This window comes from Cydia pomonella, chromosome 18, assembly GCF_033807575.1.
Source record: "Cydia pomonella isolate Wapato2018A chromosome 18, ilCydPomo1, whole genome shotgun sequence".
Lineage (NCBI taxonomy): Eukaryota > Metazoa > Arthropoda > Insecta > Lepidoptera > Tortricidae > Cydia > Cydia pomonella.
In genome coordinates, this window is record NC_084720.1 from 12,303,414 (window position 1) to 12,326,015 (window position 22,602).

At 36.5% G+C, this 22,602-nt stretch overlaps 1 protein-coding gene across 7 annotated transcripts in view; it reads right to left on the reverse strand.

The window, feature by feature from the left end:
- Positions 1–204: 204 nt before the first annotated feature.
- LOC133527492 (uncharacterized) overlaps positions 205–22,602 on the reverse strand; it is a 52,052-nt gene continuing 29,654 nt past the window's right edge. For 2 of the 7 annotated variants that reach the window (XM_061864520.1, XM_061864521.1), the window contains 6 exons: positions 12,762–12,933; positions 9,950–10,090; positions 8,642–8,845; positions 7,243–7,482; positions 5,679–5,869; positions 205–4,871 (listed from right to left, as the gene is read on the reverse strand). In XM_061864520.1, the coding sequence (XP_061720504.1) occupies positions 4,727–4,871; positions 5,679–5,869; positions 7,243–7,482; positions 8,642–8,845; positions 9,950–10,090; positions 12,762–12,933 (1,093 nt within the window). In that variant the 3' untranslated portion in view covers positions 205–4,726. Of the gene's footprint in view, positions 4,872–5,678; positions 5,870–7,242; positions 7,483–8,641; positions 8,846–9,949; positions 10,091–12,761; positions 12,934–14,174; positions 15,013–22,280; positions 22,472–22,602 lie in introns of those variants that run through there. The other 5 variants (XM_061864526.1, XM_061864527.1, XM_061864524.1 and 2 more) reach the window with 5 other exon arrangements.

Sequence of the window (22,602 nt, forward strand, 5' to 3'; positions counted from 1 at the left end):
ATCAGTAGTTAATTTCTTTTGTTTAGAAACCGAACCAATCAAAAGAAATGGAACTGTGTAAAAAAAGCCCTATGATTTTTCAAAAAGTGCTGGCAGACCCTACTACACCTTGAGTCAATGAGGATAACAAATTCAGTCATTTAACCCTTTATAGGTCGTTTAAGTGTACTTATTGATATAAATATACGGCAATAAAAAGGCAAGTTTAATATTAGAATCAATTATATTAATAAAATATCTTATTTTACTTACAACAGTTAAAACAACATTTAGGGCCTGTATCACAAAGTCCAAGTAAAATCCTGAATAAGCTACTTATCTGACGAATAAAGTCATCGTTGGCGTTTCACAATCTTCAAATAAGCTTAACTGATGCTAAGTTTTGCAGGAAGTTTTATCTGACAGTTAATTTATTCGTTAATTAGCAATCCAATACTTGCAAATTGTGAAACAGGCCCTTAGATATTCAATATCAATATAAATAATCGTTAGAATTAATATTTTATCTTTAACAGTTTTCTCCAAACAATTCTAGTTTAACTAGATTCGACCAAACACAACCACACTATCGAAACACCTATTTATTTAAATAAACTGATGAATGATCTATGTATTGGCACAGTTTACTGCTATATGCAGCAGAGGTAAATTGTCAAAGAAAACTTTGTAGCCACAGTAAATACCCTGCCATCTTTCGACACATGATTAAAAGTTTTAGAACGCCATTTGCTTTGATCAATTTGCTTGAACAAATTTAACATATATCAGTGAAAGAATAAGGATCAAAGTCAAAATGCGTTCTAAAAGTTTTAATTATGTGTCCGAAGATGGCGGTAAATTAACTGGCTACCTTTGCTGGCAAATTTTCTTTGACAATCCACCTCTATTTGAAATTTTCTTTGCTATAAGCACGCGCTAGGCGGCTATGGGCAAAGTTTATTTGTCAGTTTCAGGGGGGGGGGGGGGGGGGTGACTGCTGGCAAAATATATAGCCATATGACCCCACCATGGGCGACCAGGGCCGGATTTCTGCCTAAGCCCACAAGGCCCGGGCAACCTAGCAATGCTTTTGAGATGGAGAACGGGGCCCCCTAAGTGCTATACCAAGCGGCTAGGAGGCCTGGATCTCAAAATCTGGCCCTGCTGGCGACGTCCTTGGGTACTGTATTTCACACATAGCCAACACATAGAGTTCTAATTGTATTGTGCGACAATTCTATCTATATTGGTTCGTATTTTATACAATTCTGACTAAAATTCGAGGTACATTATACATAGAAGTTATCAGTCTTTGAAGATCATGTTTAATATAGGTACTAAAATTACCAACACCTTACAAACACCTCCACCCTCATTGATATTCCCAAAACAAATTCTTATCCATTTTAGAGTGGGACCAAGTTAACCCTGCACAGGTTTCATTCGCACTGCCACACTTTGTCACGTCAAAATCTATGCAGGAAGCTTTGATTCAACTATATCGGGTATCTTTAGTTTGTGCTTGACTGGTGGTTTTAATAGATTTTATTTTGTACCTTGTTGGAATAATCATAAAGTTAATATTGGCGAGTTTATACCTTTTTCGGGCATTACGTGTCAGAAATCATGCAAAACTGAAGCTTATCATTTTTAATTATGATCAAAATGTATCAAAATCAAATGTTCGTCTACGTTGTAAATTTATTGAATATGTATTTCAGTTAAGGTAGAAAATCAATTAGATTAAAACCATCTGTCAAGCGCAAATTTACTTTGAAATACTTATACATCATTAGTAAAATGTTCTAATATGTTTTTATATATCTACTCGTAACTAACGAATAAAGTGATAGTAGTCTTTAATGAAGCCTCGATAAATAAAATATGTTTTTCCCGTTCTTGTTAACATTTAGATCTACTACTACTTCTAGAAAAAGAGACAAATTAAAACATAAATATTTCTATGACTCAACTCTAGAATAAAATAAAACGATAAAATTAAAAATATCTTGAAAATAAACTTAAAATAAGAATAGCAACCCCACAATTTAATTATATCGTAGCAATAGTTTACTTTATCCATATGTAAAATAATTTATTTGACTTAGATGTGTGGTAAATATCAAAAAATGCCCATAGGAGTAAAGGGAAGTGTAGGTAATATTTAATTAAATATCATTAAACATAGTAAATTCGTTATAAAATATATACTCATATTAAATAGCAACACTAGAGAATATAAATCAACGTATGTATTAATGCTATCTTTATACAACAGTTTATGATGTGATTTTAGATATGAAATTATACACTTTAAGAAATAATTTAAGATACTTAAAGTAATAGACAAATAGGTAGCTACGTGGTTGGACCTTAGTCAAAGTATTTTTGATGAGAAATAACTAGCAAAATATTGAGCAATGAACGGAAGCGGTGGCAGCATTGTTCCCTTTTTTAAACGTGTCATTATGCCCGTCACTTCCACGCTTAGATAGTTGTTAGAACGTGACAGGCATGGAGACAAATGATAAAGAGCCGACCATCTTAGCCCTACTGTGCTACATAAAATTTGACGCAAAACTACCTATCACTAGCATTTATTTATACAGTGGAGCGAGTCATTTTACTACATATGTACAAATTCGGTTATAAGAACGTTTCCTATTTTTAGCGACGTAGATCGTATACGATAGATAAAAGAGGATGGGCAGATTTGTATATGGACACTGGCCCATGAACCAATAAGAATAAGCGACGGCTCTCTATTGTTTCCCATAAAGTTTTAAGTCATAATGGTCCGCATTTTCGTTAGTCATAATTTGCTTTTTGTCATAAACTCTTAACTTTTCAGGATTGCCATAAAACAAACCTAACCTAACCTATCTATAGGATAACCTTACGAAAATCCTGAGTTGTTAACGGTTTCAGAATTATGACTAATGATAATCTGACAATCATTACATTATGACTTTCAATAATTATGTCAAAGGGATCCGATAACCGACATACAATCGGAAAGATTATTTACTCCATTTTACATAAAAAAATTACACAAATAAACAAGAAAACGAATAAAAACTAAAATATCGTGACACAAAATTATCGACAACAGCAAAACCTTCATGATCTGCAACACAGGAACCTAGTAGGTATTGAAAAAAAACTGGCCAAGTGCGAGTCGGACTCGCGCACGAAGGGTTCCGTACCATTATCACAAAAAATATGTTTTTTGTATGGGAGGCCCCTCAAATATTAATTTTACTCTGATTTTTAGTATTTGTTGTTATAGCCGGAACAGAAATACATCATCTGTGAAAATTTCAGCCGTCTAACTATCACGGTTTATGAGTTACTGCCTGATGACAGACAGACGGCCGGACGGAAGGACGGACAGCGGAGTCTTAGTAATACTCCTGTTTTAACCTTTGGGCACGGAACCCTAAAAAACTATATATCTAGTAACGTTTCAACTCACACTACTTTTGGCGGCGATAATTCTTTTCACACAAAGATTTGGGACTACCTGCCATACTAAAAGTTTTACAATTTAGAATAACCTATCCGGTGACGTACCGCTTGCCCTTATTGGTCAAATGGCCCAATAAGCCCACCCTCCTTTATGAGATACTTTTACTGAACTGACCAAATTCTCATATAAAATCCGCATTGGTACAAATCAGGAGCTAGACTCCTATTTATCGTCTTTAATAGTAAACTGTAAATGAGAGCTTTGGAGAGTTTACAAACATGTATTATTTTTATGTTGTTATCCACCTACACACCAATACCACTGTTATACTCTAACCCCCTTATTCATAAACGTCTACTAAAGTTAACAAGCCGCTAATAATCGTTTGTCCCTTTCCATCATACCAATAAGTCGTTCCGCTTGTTAACTTTAGTAGACGTTTATGAATAAGGGGGTAATCCATTAGGATTTAGTTTATACCCCCGGGTTTTGGGTGCGGTAATGATTTACACAAGCCAAAAATTAGATAAAAATTGCAAAAACAAACTATTTTAAATATTCTAAGCTTATTTGGAGCGTACTACCTTTTATTAGTTTATAGTTTGGTAACTGTTTACAATAAACAAAGTTATAAATACACGAAATCATTCGCGCACTCAAAACCTCCGGGTATGCGAATGATATAATTCTACAGATACAGTACATTGTGCAACGACGGGGGTAGATATCTATGTGAGATTTTGGAAGCGAGGGAATTAAAGGCCCGAGTTTGCAATATTCTTACCCCCAGAGTTACACACAATGTTTATCATCACACTTGCTAAGAAAAAACTAAATTGTAAGCGGAATTATTCTTAAATACAGTGACATATCAAACATTCGTCCGCCATATTGTCATTTGTTGACAGGTTAGGCATCCAGGCACAGACCTATTCGGCATTCAGCCACGATTGTAAATATGTCAAAAAAATTTAAGCGGCTGTTAAATTAATCAAATGAAATATTTTCATTTATGCTACTTGGTTTGTATGAATTAGTGACATAATAATATTAAAAACCTTTAACTCCCTAGGGAGTTAAAGCTTTTTTCACAATCGATAACTCCCGCGGGAACAATGCGCCTTTGTCCTTCAGTACACCTGCATGAAATAAGATATTTTTTCGAGCAAGTGTGATGAACAAAGTTGTATCTCATTGGTCGAATGACTGAGTCACGTGGTTTGGCTTGTTACATTATTTTAATGTGCTGATGGAATAACCTATAAGCTCCAATATTGATCAATAGCTCCTCTTGTTGAGCATATCAATAAGTTTGATGAATAGAGTAGGCGACAGATCTTCGGGCATCGCTCGAGCTTGACTTATCAGCGCTTCGTACATTTTGGCTTCCGTTTCAGCGTAAAGTTCCGGCAGCTGTAACTGTCTGAAAAAAAAAACAAGATTTAAAATGTTACGCACCTACTTTTTATTAAATTTATGTAATATAAGTAAATTTTGCATGTGGTTCGTATACCTAACGCTGTAACAGACGGACGTACCGGACAATGACCTCAATCTGATCAGAGGTCTGTTCGATCGAGTTGAAGGTGAATTGCCGTAGGAACTTAGGAAATAGACCGCGGGCCAGGAGCATATTTCGTCAGTTATCGCCTCCCGCCTGATACTTTGTAGAAAGTTTAGATGCAGTTTTAAATTAAAAAAAAAAACCATCAGCCGTGTAAAATGAACATGTAAAAAATATGCACCTTACCACTTTATGTGCGGCAAAGTATGCGTAATGTGTAAATTGCGTAATCCGTTGCTGGCATTTCAGGCGTTTACGCCTGATGAAATGCTACATGCAAAGTTTCATGATTTGTTATTGCAATCATAAAAAGGTATAGCGCTTATTTTTTACATGTTCATGCGACCAGCTGATGTTCTTACCACCGCGATATAACCGGCTGACGATTTTTTAATCAACAATAGCATCTGAACTATCATTTGACAAAGTATCAAACGGGAGGTGATGACATTTTTTTGTTTTTCGTGTTTCGGTGGCTGCCATTCCTCAACCCACCAACGGAGCGGCAGCTGACGTCCACGGGGGTTCATCATACCTAGCCGTTAACCACTACACGAGTTTTCGGCCGGGAGGCGATTGGTCATGGAAATCTGTTCATGGCTCGCGTTCTATAAGTAATTAAGTTACCCTGCCTGTGTCTCTTGTACCTAACTCTCTACAACAAACCTGTATAATATCTTTATCCGCTCAATATGCGCCGGTTCCTGGCTGCCGTAGCAGGCACTGAACACAGTCCTCTGGTTGGCGTCGCATTGTTGCAGGGCCTGTACCGCAAACCACGAGCACTTGCCCGCTTGAATGTCCGTGCCTTTCTTGCCGCTTACCGATTCATCGCCATAGCAGTCTATGTAGTCGTCCTGGAGGAGATAAATTTAGTGTTTTTTTTTTGTTCAAAAATATCATGATGAAACCTATAGACTTGATTAAAGATGCGTCCAGACCTCGATTGTGCCACTAGCAGGCCATTTACGAAAGGATCTAAACAGAGGCAGCGTTAGGCGTGGGCGACGTGGGCCACCGACAATGGCCTCGCGGCTCAAATAAGTATATCTCGAACACAGCGTAAAATTGCGTATAAAATTTTGGTCTTGCCCCGCCACTGGATCAAAATGAGGATGAGCAAGCGTGCAGTGCACAAGTAGTTCGCTAATGATGCGCAATCGTTGCATTTGGATCTGGACGCACCTTTGCGAGCATTCGAGGCAACATATATCGTTAAAACACTATCCAAACTGAAATAGTGTTGCTTCTTGAAGGCATTTTGATTTAAATGTATGTTAGTTAATTACAGTGAGTAACATCTCTAATAAAGTATTTATTATTTCATAGATTCGATATTTGTAATTGTTTTTTTTTTAAATTTATTGTTTGTAAAAATGGACATGTAAAAGTGCCCCTGTGGCCTATTTGCTGAATAAATGTTTGATATTTGATAACAATAGTACAGTTTTCCTCAACTTATGCAAGATGTATAACTTTGATCACAATTTAAGAGAGCTGAAGCATGCGACATCACGTCTAAATAAATACATTAAGATGACGTAATATTTTACCCCGACAATTGACAATGGAAATTTTTTATGACTTTTGTATATGAAAGAACACATGCATTGACTAAGAATAGGTAGTGTTTAATGCAAGATCATATCAAATGCAAATTTTCACATTATTATTCTAAGTAATTTCCGTATGGATATGCAGATTTTATAAAGTCAAGAGTTGGCTCTAGTTGGTAGGCCAGTAATGTGTACCTACACGACTTTATTGTTAACAGCTGTGGCAGCATGGTTCCAATTTTATCACTTGTCACTATACCCGTCGCGTTGGTGACAAATGATAAGGATGGAACCATGTTTCCACCGCTGAACAAAAATGAGTGTTTTTATTAATAGATTGTTCATTGAACAATTTTGATAACTAACGTAACCTGAAGATCGAGGTAATTTATCGTAACAAACAGTGGGCAGATTGTTAAACGTAATGATTATATGCTTTTTGGTTAAAATATTCAGCACGTTGATAAAACTTACCTTCATTAAGTAGCTACTCGTATTAAGTGGCAACATTTATCCAATGACCGAACTTGCCCTTTAAGTACACTTGATCTAATATTGGTTTTGTTTATTAGAACTAGGCTACATGAAGAATAATTTGAACTGAATATGGGCACGATGCAAAACATTCAAAATATGAAGGAACAAGTAGAAAGAAGACTAGAAAACATACGCACCTGTATCTGGAAGAACCTGCCAATATCGAGGCAGATATCTTCAACCTTCTTATGCTTGGCCGGGTCCGTGTTGTTGGCCAACAGCAAGCCTAAACACACCGGCAGCTTGAATGTGTAGTACGCAGTCTTGTACTTGACGATAGCGTTGTACTGCTCTATCGTGAACAAACTGTAGTCGTTTTTGTGACGATTCGCCATCGTCAGATCTAGGTGCTGCCCGATTGAGGTTTGGAAGAGAGTCTGAAATTGAAATTTACGATTTTATAGTGCCGTTATAAGGGTAAAGGCCGTTAGTTCGCGTAGTATCGCATTAGTCAATTCTAATAGCGGAGTTGATAATGGCGTAAGCGTCGATCGCCATAATCTGTTTACCCGTGGAACGTCACATATTTATTATTTGGTCCTTTTGGTAAGTAAACTGTCGCGCGAAGCATAACAGCGTATATTGCAAATTGCAATAGTGTTATACATAGGTACTATAGCGTTGTGTACTACTAAAACTCACGTTTTGTGTAAAGATGCTGTATAGTTATTTTTTTATTTTACGGACTTTGGTGTTATTCATAATCGCCTGTCAAAACGTTTGTTAATGTCCGTCATTATTACATCTGTACTCGATAAATAACCCATGTTTTGTTGGGGTCACCTTTGACCGCGGCTTTCAGTGGCAGAATCAAATTGATAAGGTGTGCGCCAAATTAAGTTCTGCACATTTCTTCATTTCTCGCCTTGTATCCAACCTGTCATACCCATATATTGTCAAGGCCTACTTCGCGTATGTCCATTCAGTTCAGTCATACGGACTAGAGCTGTGGGGCCTGGCTGCTGACAGGGACCCGCCATTTGTAATCGAGAAAAAGATAATTAGGACAATGGCGAGAGTTGCCCCAGATACACAAGCCCGCCAACTTTTCATTAATTTCCCCATTCTAACACTGCCCTCTCTGTCTCACTCGAGGTGGCAAAGTACGTCCGAGCGAACTTGTTTTCGTTCCCCAAAAAACTGTACATGTAGTTGGAACTAAGATTTACAATAGTATCTCATGTGATATTAAAAACATGAACACTATTTCGGGTTTTAACTCGCGCTTAAAATGTTTATTTATTTCAAAGGCCTATTACTCTGTAATAAATGAGTTTATTAATGAGAATAATGAGACCTGACATTTTTTACTTACCTATATAAAAATATAAACATTCCCTCTTTATGCAAATTGACATGTTCATTTTTAATTAATTCTATATTATCCTTAGTTTATTAAGTGAATTGTATATATAAATGACAATGTATGACTATTACTGAATAAATGATACGATATGATAAAATCAAGTTCGCTAATTTTGACCAATGTACCCCTTAATATTACAGTGCATATCGGTGAAATTTTTACTTAATTACCTCATTAAACAATTCCAATATCTTAGTATAGAACTTCTCGCCCCCGAACTGCGTCTTGATGACGTGGAACATGGAGGAGTAAATCAAGATGGCGTCATTAATGGCGCGGGTGCCGACGTCCGGCAGACGGTACCAGCACGGCATGCCGCGGCGCGTCGACGAGCTGTCCATTATGTCGTCTAGTATGAGCAGGTATGCTTGCAGCTGAAGAAAACACAGAAAGAACTTGTGATTGTAGAATAGTATTTTATACATTCGTGATATAATAGAGAGCTTTTCAGTCGAGTATCGCGTGTAGGCCACGAAGCTTGACGATTGGCCTAAGTAGGTATAGATACAAGATTGAAAAACTTGATTATATCACTACTATTGTATACAATACATTTTCTACGAGTAAAATAAAATGATACTGTTTCTATTATAAAACGTAAATAGTCTTACTTTATTAAAATTAAACAAAATAAGATAGTATCTCACTATTCTCAGTAGATAAAACAACTGATTAACGCGTTAGTCTTTTTCTCTAGACCATGATTGGTTCAACTCATTACACTTGACTAAAGCGTTTGGTAAGAAGTCGTTACAGTGGAGTACATAACAATTCTGGTTAGGAAGAAAATGCAAACAAAGGGTGAATGGTTATGTTCAGTATTTTAGGCGATGTCGATTATATTTATTTATATATTTAATCTTTATTGCACAAAAGAAAACCTTATAGTACAAAAGGCGACTCATAACTGTACACTGGACCGTTCTCGTATAGTTGGATGGACACAATCCCCAAAATACGACTCGGTACTTTAACAACGCGTGATCATATGCATAGTGGGTATCTGCTTGGGTCTATTTTTTAGATTAGATATTTCCCGTAAATATTTTTATAATGATTTGTAAACCGTAGCCGATTTCACCGAATAGAATTTACTACGATTACTAATACTAATATGATGTACAATTGGACATGTTGAGTTTAATTTAATTAGTCACCATCTTCCTGTCATTGCCCCGGCTTTTTGCCACGGCTTATGGGAGCCCTGGGTCATCTTGGCAACTATTCCCAAGAATTGGCGTAGGCACTAGTTTTTACGAAAGCGACTGCCACCTACCTTCCCGCAGGGGAAACTAGGCCTTATTGGGATTTTTCATTAGTCAGGTTTCCTCACGATATTTTCCTTCACGGAAATGCGATTTTTTAAATTGGTTTGAAGTTTGAACCCGCCCTGTAAGTTTAGCTTGATTAGTATGAAAATATAATACTAATCTTAACATCTATTTTTATTAAAATAAACGTCTAATTAAATCAGTTACCATCTCCACACACCAGCCAAGCATTTTCGCTGAATGAATAGTTTCGTCAGTCACATTCCCTGGTTTCTCAAACTTCTCATAGGCAAGGAGTGTTGTCATGCCTCTTGTTTTCTTCCCTCCACCTAAGTTGTAATCCAGCGTCTGCAAAAAGCAACTAATTCAGCCGCACGCAAATATAGTCAGGTCATATTTTTGAAATAATCTATTTCGACTGGCAAATCATATTACTTCTGGGCAACCGGGGTTTTTTTTACCTAATTTGGCCTTCGCATTGACACACTAGTACTATTATTCGGTGATTAAACAAAAAAGGCGAGCCTCTGAGAGAGCGGGGTCAAATTAGGTTGAAAAACCCGATTGCCAAAAAGTAATATGATTTGCCAGACTAATATATCGGAGCGATCAAGGTGCTCAAAAATATCTGAAAGTGTACTTTAACGAGTTGAATTTAACGTCCCGACGTCCTGTGTTGAAAGAGCTGGCACGAAAGGAATGAATGGATGAATGAAAATATCTATGTGTGTTGTGTATCAACATTAACCAATAAAATGGTGGCTCTGACTATAATATAAAGGTGTCACTCATACAATGAAAATTTCGTTCATTCCATTGGTGCCAGCTTTTGTGAATCGACCTGTACATAATGCCCCAATCAAGTTATATGATTTGGTGTTAACTTGACAGAGTTAAAACTAAACTAGCAAAATTGGATACTCAGTCTTCAGGAGGATAGAGGAGTGTTCAGATATTCTCCTATATATTAAAACACACGTTGAGATCTAGTGTCTGTTACCTACCTGGTAGTGGTAGTGACCCTACCTTCAAATCTTGGTAAGGGCATTTATTTGTGTAATGAGCACAGATATTTTTTTCTGAGTGATGGGTATTTTCTATGTATTTATAAATAACAATTATTGGCAATTAACCATTATACAATGAACCGTAAACTGTAATCGTCCGTTACGGTTTACAGTTCAATTTATAATGGTTAATAGTAAATTGCAATTAACGTTCGGCCAACACTGATAATTTAAATATGTCTATAAATAATACGTAAAAAGCTATTTGAATTTCGATAAAGTAGGAGTATTTTATGCAAACCAAGATTTGAATAAGAATTCAATATGCGACGTTCTCCTAATAATTAGCGATGTGACAGACAGACAGACAGACGGACGGACAGAGTCGCTCCATAAGGGTTCCTTTTGTACATTTTCAGTACGGAACCCTAAAAAAGGGTGTAGTTTGGCATACGCTCATGCCATCATTAAGCGACACTTCACTACAAATATGCCACCGAATAGGGTCCCTCAGTAAGGTCTCTTCTTGAAAGTGATCTGAACAAACTATAAGTCCACCACTTATCTCAGGCGGTTGATACTCGTAAAGATGTTGCGCGATGATCTTCTAGTTAGTAGAAGGTAGCTGAGTTTGGAAACGAAAGCTAGTTTATACTTATACAAAATATTTGCATTCGGTTCATATTTGGGTTGCGCAAGTATGACCATGTTTAATATTTTCGTTCACAACTCAAGAGGCTTCCTATTCTTTATCGTTGTAACTTTCATATCTTGTCCCTCTTGTACTGTATTCTATGTCTTCCTGCAACTCCCCGCTATCTTAAGGAGCGTTTCAATTACAAAGGAGGAGTTTTGGCCGAAGGGTGTCAAGTTTCGGCGGTTCCGCGGCCGGCTCCCTGACACAGCCGGGTTGCGAAATGCATCGCAGGCATCGCAGCCATAGTGTGTGTTTTAGTTTTTAAGATATATTTTATGATATGTATGCTAGTTTTAAGGTTTATCTATGGGCCCATAGTTGCCTGAAAATAAAGATTTTCATTTCACTTCATTTTTCATTATCTTAATTCTGTGAGGTTGTCACGCAGTCTCCTTCTTCTTTGCAGGCCACAAAACTACCAAACCTTTCGCCGAAACTGTATTTTCGGTAGTGTCTAACCGCAAATTCGGTTTCAGCTGGTTTCGGCATAAAAATCAGGTTTTGGCCGAAGCATGGGCATCGCCAAGGGGGGCCCTAGACAAGAAAAACTGGTATTTCCTGAAGGCGTTAAATCCGCTATTTGTACTCTTTTTTGTGTAAATTTGTGCAATACAGTTTAAATATATATATATATATATATATATATATATATATATATATATACATATACATATATTTATACTACGTCGGTGGCAAACAAGCATACGGCCCGCCTGATGGTAAGCAGTATCCGTAGCCTATGTACGCCGGCAACTCCAGAGGAGGTACATGCGCGTTGCCGACCCTAACCCCCTCCCACCCTCGTTGAGCTCTGGCAACCTTACTCACCGGCAGGAACACAACACTATGAGTAGGGTCTAGTGTTATTGGGCTACGATTTTCTGTAAGGTGGAGGTACTTCCCCAGTTGGGCTCTGCTCTAGATCTGGAATGACATCCGCTGTGCTGTGCCCTACCACACAGAGCGAGATGACATTCACAATGCCCATACCTCTCTTGTGGACGTAGTTTAAGGACGTACCCGGGTCCAAATATATATAGTATATTTTTATGTATATGCCCTTTCCCCTCCCCTTGGCCATCGGCCATATGAATTGCATTCCCCCTATCCCATTAGTTGGCGAGGGTTCGCTTTTGGCCGAAACTAGAGCAAATCCGAGTCTCCGGTTTCGGCAAAAATCTAATTTCGGTCGGGCACCATATTTATAATACAAATCAACTTTAGGAAGCCAAGCCTAATCAGTCCGCAACTGATCTAAATAACTTCTTACGCACCGCCTCCTTTAAGTAAATGTCTATAAGTAAAGTTTAGTTACCTTTTTCACCCAATTCCCAACTTCAGGTACGTCTGCAAACTGTGTGTTAGTGGTGATAGTATCCATGATGCTTGGAAGCGCGTCCTCAAAAGACTCTTTCGTCTTTTGAGTGATTAGTTGAGATGCGTTACTTGATACTGACATTTTGCAGAGATTTAATTGTTTCATGTACCTGAAAATAAAATAAAAATCATAAATTATATGCTTAATACTATAATATTATTGTATTGGGAGTATTGGGATCCTCGGTGTCGACATTTCCAGTGACGTCCAATTCCGTAGCCACCTGGAAGGAACGGCTGCGCTGGCATCCAAAAAATCTTGGTGTGCTCAATAAAGAGAGGCAAAGACTACTGCTTTATAAGTCGCAAGTCAGACCACATACGGAGTATTGCTGTCACCTTTGGGCAGGAGCACCTGCATGCTAGCTTGGACCATTCGACTCAGTCCAAAGGCGCGCTGTACGAATCGTCGACGGTCCCAAACTCACAAGCGGTATTGAACCTTTCTAAGGAGAGACTTTGCCTCTTTGTGTGTGTTCTACCGCTTGTACAATGGGCTGTGCTCTGAAGAATTGTTCGACATGATGCAAACAGCCGCTTTCTATCACCGCACCGCTCGCCGTCGGCAGGGTGTTCATCTTCACATTCTAGCACATAAGTGGTCGCGTACTGTGCGGTTTAAGAGAAATTTCCTCCCGCGAACGCTTCGGCTGTGGAATGAGCTTCCTACCGAGCTTTTCCCGAGGGGCTACAGTATGGGGGTTCTTCAAAAAAGGAGTGTACAGGTTTTTAAAGGGTCGGCCACGCACATGTAATACCTCTGGTGTTGCAGGCGTCCATAGGCTACGGTGACTGCTTACCATCAGGCGGGCCGTATGCTTGTTTGCCACCGTCGTGGTATAAAATAATAATAATAATAATAAAGTAGGCAAGCTGATATATTTATATTAGCATACATAATTATGAAACCATATAGCATCGTCACTACCGACATTGACATGATAAAAAATTTCTACTCGTGGACTGTAATAGTTGAATTAAGATTTCGTATACCAAACAATAATTGCGTACAATTCATGTATGGGCTCCCAACTCAACTATAATATACATTTCAATACTTAGTCGGTCCCAAAGTTCTGTCACAAATTAAAATAATGATAAAAACAAGTATACTGATTGGTACTTACCAATCAGTTTTTAATAAATTATATACCAATTTAAAGTACATTTAATAAAGAATTAAAATTAATTAAAATAATTCAAAATGACCTTCCTTATTTTTAATACAGGCCCTTAATCGGCGCGGCAAGTCGTCTATCGCAGCACGCACCATTTTCATGTCTATTTCAGCGACTGCTTATCTTAAAGATGACTTCAGGCTCTCCAAATTTTTATGGGGTTTAGCACAGACCTGTCAAATTTTATAGTCGAAAGGATTAAGGTCCGGACTGGAGGAAGGCCAATCTTCGTGTCTTATAAAGTCGATTTTTTGACGGTCAAATCAGGCTTGAGTGGTCTTGGCTTTGTGTGCTGGCGCAGAATCCTGCTGGAACACAAAATTATGTCCCGAAAATAGCGTGTTGGGCAGATCTTTGATAAGCTTATCCAAAGCCGTCTCTAGGTACACTTTCGCACTTATTTTGATCTCTTTTTCGCAAAAATGAACCTCAGTTGGCCCGTAATAAGATACACCCAAACAGACCATCACTGATGAACTTTTTCCTGCTTTTTCAGAACTCCTACCGTACAATCTATCATTCTGTTTATTGTCCTTCTCTTCAATATCGAAAATCTTTTCGTCTGTAAAGAGGATATCACGGTGTCGATTTTTCGCGAACCGCTTTAACAACTTCCGGGATCTTTTAAGCCTTATTGTTTTTCGACGAGCATTAATTAAGTGCCTACTCTTTTTTTCGTATGCTCGTAGACTAAGATCTTCGTTTAAAACCTTTTTGACGGTTTTTCTACTGACACCCATCTGCAAAGCCATAAACTTGTTTTCGGACAGGATTTCTTGCTATGCAAGCCTTGATCGCTTTGATTACTGCTGGAGTTCGTACGGAGCGAGGCCGGCCAATTGTTTTCTTGTCATCAATACTGGAGACTTCATTGTACCTATCAATAGTACGGTACGCAAACCTAAGCGTTATATTTAAATTTTTGAGCAACTTGAAAATTATACTTGGCGAGTGCCCACAGCGGTACAATGCTAAAACAGCTATTCGATTTTCTTTGAATGTTCACTCCAATGTGAGAAATTGCAGCGAATGACTGTTTATGTTATAAAATAATTGTCAAACATTCAAAAATGGAATTCAATAAATTTTTCCCTTGTTCTAAATTTAAAAATAATGTGCCAGTGACTGTGGGGCCGACTACGTACGCTGTTGTCAACTATAAAAAATTGACCAATCACGTGCCGCTGCGCTGTCATAGAAAACAGTAAACGGGCGGTACTAAATAGTCGCGCTTTTATGTCTTTTGTACGATTTTTTTTGTCTACTGAGATACTTACTAATTTTCATTAATTATTTAGGTTTTATAGTAAAAAAAAGTATTATTTCAGATGACTCGTAGAAAAAGTATTGTTACAATAGTGATATAATCAAGCTTTTCAATCTCGTACCTTACTTAGGGAACTCAGCAAGCTTCGTTGCCTAAACTCGGTACTCGACCTTAAAGCTCTCAATTATATCACGATTGTATAAAATATCATTTCTCACAATATACAATTTCATTTAAAATTATAGGTACTGGTAAATGTAAATTCTTAGGAATTTGTATTATGATTATCAGTTTGTTTTCCTTGTTTCCTTGATACAAATATAATAACACTTAGTATTTTATCAATATTTCATTCAAAATCAATAAAGTTATTAAATTAAATTCACGTTATGATAGTAACACGATTTCATTATTCACTTCGCTCGATAGAAATACGAAATCGGCCAACAGGACTTTAAGGATTAATTCAAATTAGTTGTTATCATATATAATATATGTAAGCATCACAATAGTTAATATCCTGTATGTGGCCTTATACTGATAATAACGTGTAGTATGCACCGGGCTTTATACTTTTTGGTTGTTGTGTTTATGGTCATTTTAGTTTTATATAGAGAACTGTCAGATTTTGGCGGAATGCCGTCGACCGATATTATGTACGATTTGATCTTAGTTAATACGGTGTATCGATGTAATAAAAGAAATATTAACTGGATGCAGTGGTTTGTATGATAAACCCCATTTACTGAGCTTTAAATCAATGGACTTCTACATCTCAGAAAGCGGGATTATGAATTCAAATGCCCACATAGATATTGGATGCACTTAATTTATTTTCACTTGTATAGAGGTGCATAAAAATGTAAGTTGCTTGGTCTTTTAAATGTTTGTTTCATAGTCGAAACAGTTGAGTTGATAGTATATAAATGATACAAGATTTCATTAGCTTGTTTGTTTTGCTCGCTAAAGAGAACGATTGACAGTTCGTTTCGTTTGCATAAATCAAAAGTTTTGTTTTAAATTTTCAATGTACTGTACATAGTTACATACATTTGCTATGGTATTGACCTATTTATTAACCCGTGTTCTTGTCATTGTTTGTTTTCGGTTTTGAGGGATGAGACGGAATACAATGAGAGTAGATCTCGAAAATGCAAGCACAAGCAATCAACCATCAACTTTCTGGTGAGACAAGAGCCATACTTAAGAGCCTGTGACATGGTTATGAAGGAAGGCAACGCGGTAAGGATGGCATTGTGCAGTGCAAGTGCTCAGTGAATCTAGTTATTAACATGACATTCTGTAAGTTGAATGTTGACTATTACTATTTTTGGATGGACTAAAGGCAATGAAAGGTTTTTTTAATTATGCATGAGTATATAATACTTATATATGTTAAGAGATAACAAATAAAAGGTATTGGATTGGTATCCTAGAGGTTTTTGCTATGATGGAATGATGGTATAACTAAGATGAGAGGAAGAACTTAATCTGTCAGCGGGCTAGAATTGTAGGACAGTGGCCCATGATAGTTTTAAAGAAAAAGAGCTAAAGGAGGCCTTTAGCAAGCAGCACACTCATTAAAATATACTTCTATCTACTTTGGTCTCGATAGAATCTTAATAAAAATCATTTAAATCATTTTGGATAAAATACACAAATGAATTCGTTTATGATTTGATAACAAACAAATTATTTATTTATAAAAGTTATTTAGGTTTTAGGTACTCATATGGAAAAATTCAAAGGAAAAAGTTAATTGAAGATATTGAATGATATAGGTATAAGCATTTACTTGCCTATCATTGCTAAGTATATTGAAAATTATTTATCTGGAAATTTAAAGAGAGGCAAATAGAAACAAAACTGAATGAATGGAATCACACACACTATATGATTTTTAAATATGAAATGATACTGATAGTTTCATGTCTTTTTCATAATATTGTTTTAAATGTAGCATCACAATAATCTAATTTTGTATATGAGAAATATTTACATAGGTACTTATACAATTTAAAGATGAAAATAAATGTGCTGAATTTTTGGAAATTTTAGATATCATTTGATGTATGGAAATTTTGCATATTGGACTATAGGGATATTATTCCAGACTTGACATCTTCACTGCGGTAGGTGGTTGAAAGACCCCATACAAAGTATGGTTAATTACGAGTTACACTTAATGCTGCAGCGAAGGTATTAACCCTCACACCTCACATACAAAGTATACAAACCAAGGAAGTTAAATTAATATCATTAATGATATTAAGTACCATTTTATATTGTAAAACAGACTTGCACCAATTTACTGCTGTCATGTTCCTCTACGGTGCCAAAATATAAATTACAATTTCAAAGCATAATTATTATCATTCAGGGAATATGATGTTGATGTCTCGGGCCCGTTTTGGATTTTGACATTTCACATCATGCAAGTCTTTTTATTTAGAATTCTTGTAGCTCTATTAATACTATATATAATACTTAATACCTTTACATAGTTGAGAAGCAGTATTTATCTATGTTTGTGTGTTTTTTATGCATTTTAGTAAGTGCAAATAGCATAGTGCAAATTCTGCCTATAAAAGCATTAGTTTAACAGGATTGAGTGAACAGATTACTTTTCTGTGCTGTCAACACACATGGTCATATTGTTGAAAATATTAGTGTTGTCAAAGATTTCAAAAGTAAAGATATGCCCATTCATATAACCGAACATTCTCATTTGGTGTGCCTAGTTTGATTGCTACAATGCACATTGATGGTTGATGAGTTTGCATCAGTCGCATAGTTACTTTGGAGTGCACGCTTGGGTCGCATTCACTGACACCGCTGTGCTGGCACCATACTGGGTGCCCGTAAGTCCCATCTTTATGAAGAAATTTATAAGTCAATGAATGTTGTATTATTTTTCTTAAATTTACTAGGTATGAAAATTTAAATAATGCAGCTGTACAATCCAATAACAAATCACGAATGAAATCATGAATTGTTGCTATGAAATACAATTTATTAGTGACTTATAGTTTCATTTGCTTTAAGGGTGAATCTGAAATAATTATTGTATGACAGGTTCATGTTAATAAACTTAACAGTTAGTGGTATTCAATCATTAAATTTCAGGTTACTAAAAAGTAGGTAAAGGTGTAAGTAATGGACACGACCAGAAAGTGTCTTACAAAGGTAAAAGCAGTTTACTTAGTTATATAAAAACATTGTAAAGTTTGAGAAAATCAATTTATATAAAATTAATATGCTAACAAAATCAGTGTTCCTTTGAAAAGACAAGACTTACAGGATTGTCATTGAAAATTGACTTAAAATGTAAAATTGATGAATACAACAGGTAACACCAATTATTTACTAAGACATTTTAGTATGGTTTTGTGAAGAACTGTGTGATTGACCTAAACAAAGGATATACACACCAGAGTGAGTTATATGAATGAAGTTAAAAGTAGATAACATTTTAATTTAATGAAGCCTTATAAAGTAATTCATAAATTTTTGTATCATAAAAATTTAGCTTGATTAAGACACACATGATTTTGTGACAGAAGGTACAGTGATGACAAGAAATAAGTGGGTGATATTAAAAATATTTAGGCAAAACAACCGTGTTTAATAAACACAAAATTAGTGATTGCATTTTCGCCATGAAGTGTGTTGTCATCACTAGTATAGGCAATAACCGGATGTAACAACGAACAAAAAAAACACGTTTTAAATGTAATTATTTTCAGTGTTGATGAATTGATTGAATATTTATGTCATTTTATTTAATTAATGTTGTGACATCTGATTACGATTTCAGCACCTATGAGTAAATCAGGTACCTAAGGAAAATCTTAGGCAACAGAGTTCCGATAACGATGATGATGTATATGACTGAACATGTCGTCTACAGTGACGGTGTCAGCGACGGTGTTTGCCTCGATGTCTATAACGGTCAATAACTGACCAAATCGATGATGATAACGGAGCTGGGTGATTTCGATGACAATGTCGGCGATAATGCTTGACTGAACGATGATGATCGATTTTGATGACGATATAGAATATAGATGATGATTAGGTATATTATAGTAACGATTGATGATGTTGAAGATGATAATGACTGAATGATGATGATCGACTTTGATGACGATATAGAATATAGATGATGATTAGGTATATTATAGTAACGACTGATGATGTTGATAATGATCGACTGTGTCGATAATTATGGCTTATAAAATGTTCATTGTTAATGATGACTGTGACTAAAACGATCTTTGCTACTGCCAATAATTATAACATTTTTATTTGTTTTATGTTTCAACGCTGGTAACCTGGCTGGACGAATGAAGTTGATGATAAGCGAGGGTCTCGCAGCAAGAGCTTAAGCTAAGCAAAGAAGGTTAAGCTATTACATGGTGCTGTCAGCAGTGGGGCAGGGTCCAAGCTGCCGATGGCCAGGGCCGCTGAGTGAGAAACCGGCGTACTATACACGCCGTGTCCAGGATATAGCAATCTGCATCTGACCAGCGAGAGTCTCTGAGGGTTGGGTTGGTCAGTTTGGCAGACTGTCTAGTACTGGCCGTAATGGCAGACTGTCTAGAGCAGGCCATGACTGTTTATTATGTTAGTTTATACTTTGGCTGACTATCTAGAGCAGGCCCTGATGGCAGACTGTCTAGAGGCCATAAGTAGGTATATATGCTGTTAAGGTACTTGTAATATGAGATACTTGTAATTTGTTTGAATTGATATTTGCGGTTAGTTGTATTTTATAATTGTTGATGTGTTTTATTTAAATTGTATGCAAATTCCATGTTGACGTGTAAAAGTGCCCTTGTGGCCTATTTGCTGAATAAATGTTGAAATTGAAGAAGTTGGCCTTGTTGCCTGATTCATTATATTCGTTTATACTTTGACAAACTGCCCAGAGTAGGCCTTGAAGGCAGACTGTCTAGAACAGGCTATGATAGCAGCCTGTCTTCTAGAGCAGGCCGTGATGGCAGACTGTCTAGACTAATCTAGTCTGAAGCAGGCCATAACAAATTAAATCAGTACAATGATTAGGTGTGAGGTTTGGCAGACTGTCTAGAACAGGCTATGATAGCAGCCTGTCTTCTAGAGCAGGCCGTGATGGCAGACTGTCTAGACGAATCTAGTCTAGAGCAGGCCATAACAAATTAAATCATTACAATGATTAGGTGTGAGGTTTGGCAGACTGTCTAGAACAGGCTATGATAGCAGCCTGTCTTCTAGAGCAGGCCGTTGTGGCAGACTGTCTAGACTAATCTAGTCTAGAGCAGGCCCTAACAAATTAAATCATTAAAATGATTAGGTGTGAGTTTTGGCAGACTGTCTAGAACAGGCTTTGATAGCAGCTTGTCTTTTAGAGCAGGCCGTGATGGCAGACTGTCTAGACCAGTCAAGTCTAGAGCAGGCTATAACAATTTATACTTTGGAATGATGTCTAGAGCAGGCCTTGAAGGCAGACTGTGATTGTTTATGATGTGTTATATTTTGTTAAAATTCCTAGAGCAGGCCTTGAGGGCAGACTGTGATTTTTGATGTTGATTTATACTTTGCCAAACTGTTTAGAGCAGGCTTTGAGGGCAGACTGTGATTGTTTGTGGTTATGTATTATATTTTGCCAAACTGTTTAGAGCAGGCCTTAAGGGCAGACTGTGATTGCTTCTGATCATGTTATATACTTTTTCAAACTGTTTAGAGCAGGCCTTGAGGCAGACTGTGATTGTTTATGATCATGTATTTATACTTTGCCAGACTGTTTAGAGCAGGCCTTGAGTGCAGACTGTGATTGTTTATGATCATGTATTATACTTTGTCCAACTGTTTAGAGTAGGCCTTGAGTGCAGACTGTGATTGTTTATGATCATGTATTATACTTTGCCCAACTGTTTAGAGCAGGCCTTGAGTGCAGACTGTGATTGTTTATGATCATATATTATACTTTGCCAAACTGTTTAGAGCAGGCCTTTTTAGTGCAGACTGTGATTGTTTATGATCATGTAGTATACTTTGCCAAACTATTTAGAGCAGGCCTTGAGTGCAGACTGTGATTGTTTACGATCATGTATTATACTTTGCCAAATTGTTTAGATCAGGCCTTGAGGGCAGACTGTGATCGTTGAGGTTGGTTTATACTTTGGCAGATTGCCTAGAGCAGACCATGATTGTAAGTTAGTTCATATATTGAAAGACTATCTAAAGAAGGCTGTTAATGCTACCAGGTGTTGGTTGTATTCAATGACTGTTTACATGATCTCAGATTCAAGCATGTTAAGCGTTAAGATTTATTTCTCAATAAGGCTAAAGGTTATTATTGGCTATGATTGATTCATGTGAGCCCATACTGTGCATAAGAAGTGTACTGTGTAGAAGTTTACAAATACTGTTGTTGTGAATGTTTATCTTTGATATCGATAAAGGTGTTACGATATGTTGCTGTTGTTATTAATGTTTATAATTACTTTTAGTGAGAGGGCTCACTTTTAAAAAAAAAGGATGGCCGAAGCTGTAAGCATCACAATAGTTAATATCCTGTATGTGGCCTTATACTGATAATAACGTGTAGTATGCACCGGGCTTTATACTTTTTGGTTGTTGTGTTTATGGTCATTTTAGTTTTATATAGAGAACTGTCAGATTTTGGCGGAATGCCGTCGACCGATATTATGTACGATTTGATCTTAGTTAATACGGTGTATCGATGTAATAAAAGAAATATTAACTGGATGCAGTGGTTTGTATGATAAACCCCATTTACTGAGCTTTAAATCAATGGACTTCTACATATAATAGTATATATATTACAAGGATCCAGTTTCTACAAATTATTGTAAATTTCTTAATAGGTACCAAAACTTTAACCCTGGCATTGAATCTACTAGATTTTTACTAAGCTAAGGTTTTTTTTGTATCAAAAGACAATAGGCACAATATACATACACCTTCAAATTTAAATACAAAAGAATTTAAAACTATATTTTTTTACCAAAATGGCTTCATAAAATAAATTACACTGTTCTTCATTACTAAACTATTTATCACCTATTTAACAAACTATCTCCAGGAAAAGAAAATTAAAACTGTCTTAGTATTCACCGGACTACTCGTTTTAAACAACATAGATGTGTTCCTCCGACATATTAATAATGGAGTCTGCTACTGCCATACAGATGCCTCACAATGTATTATTATTTTCCTTCTATATGTGTTGAATTCTTATCTGATTCAGAACTTCCTGAGATATATCTAAAAGGTCGTGAAATAAGGTCTCAAGATACTTTCAGACAAAGGTGACGTTTAGAAATGGT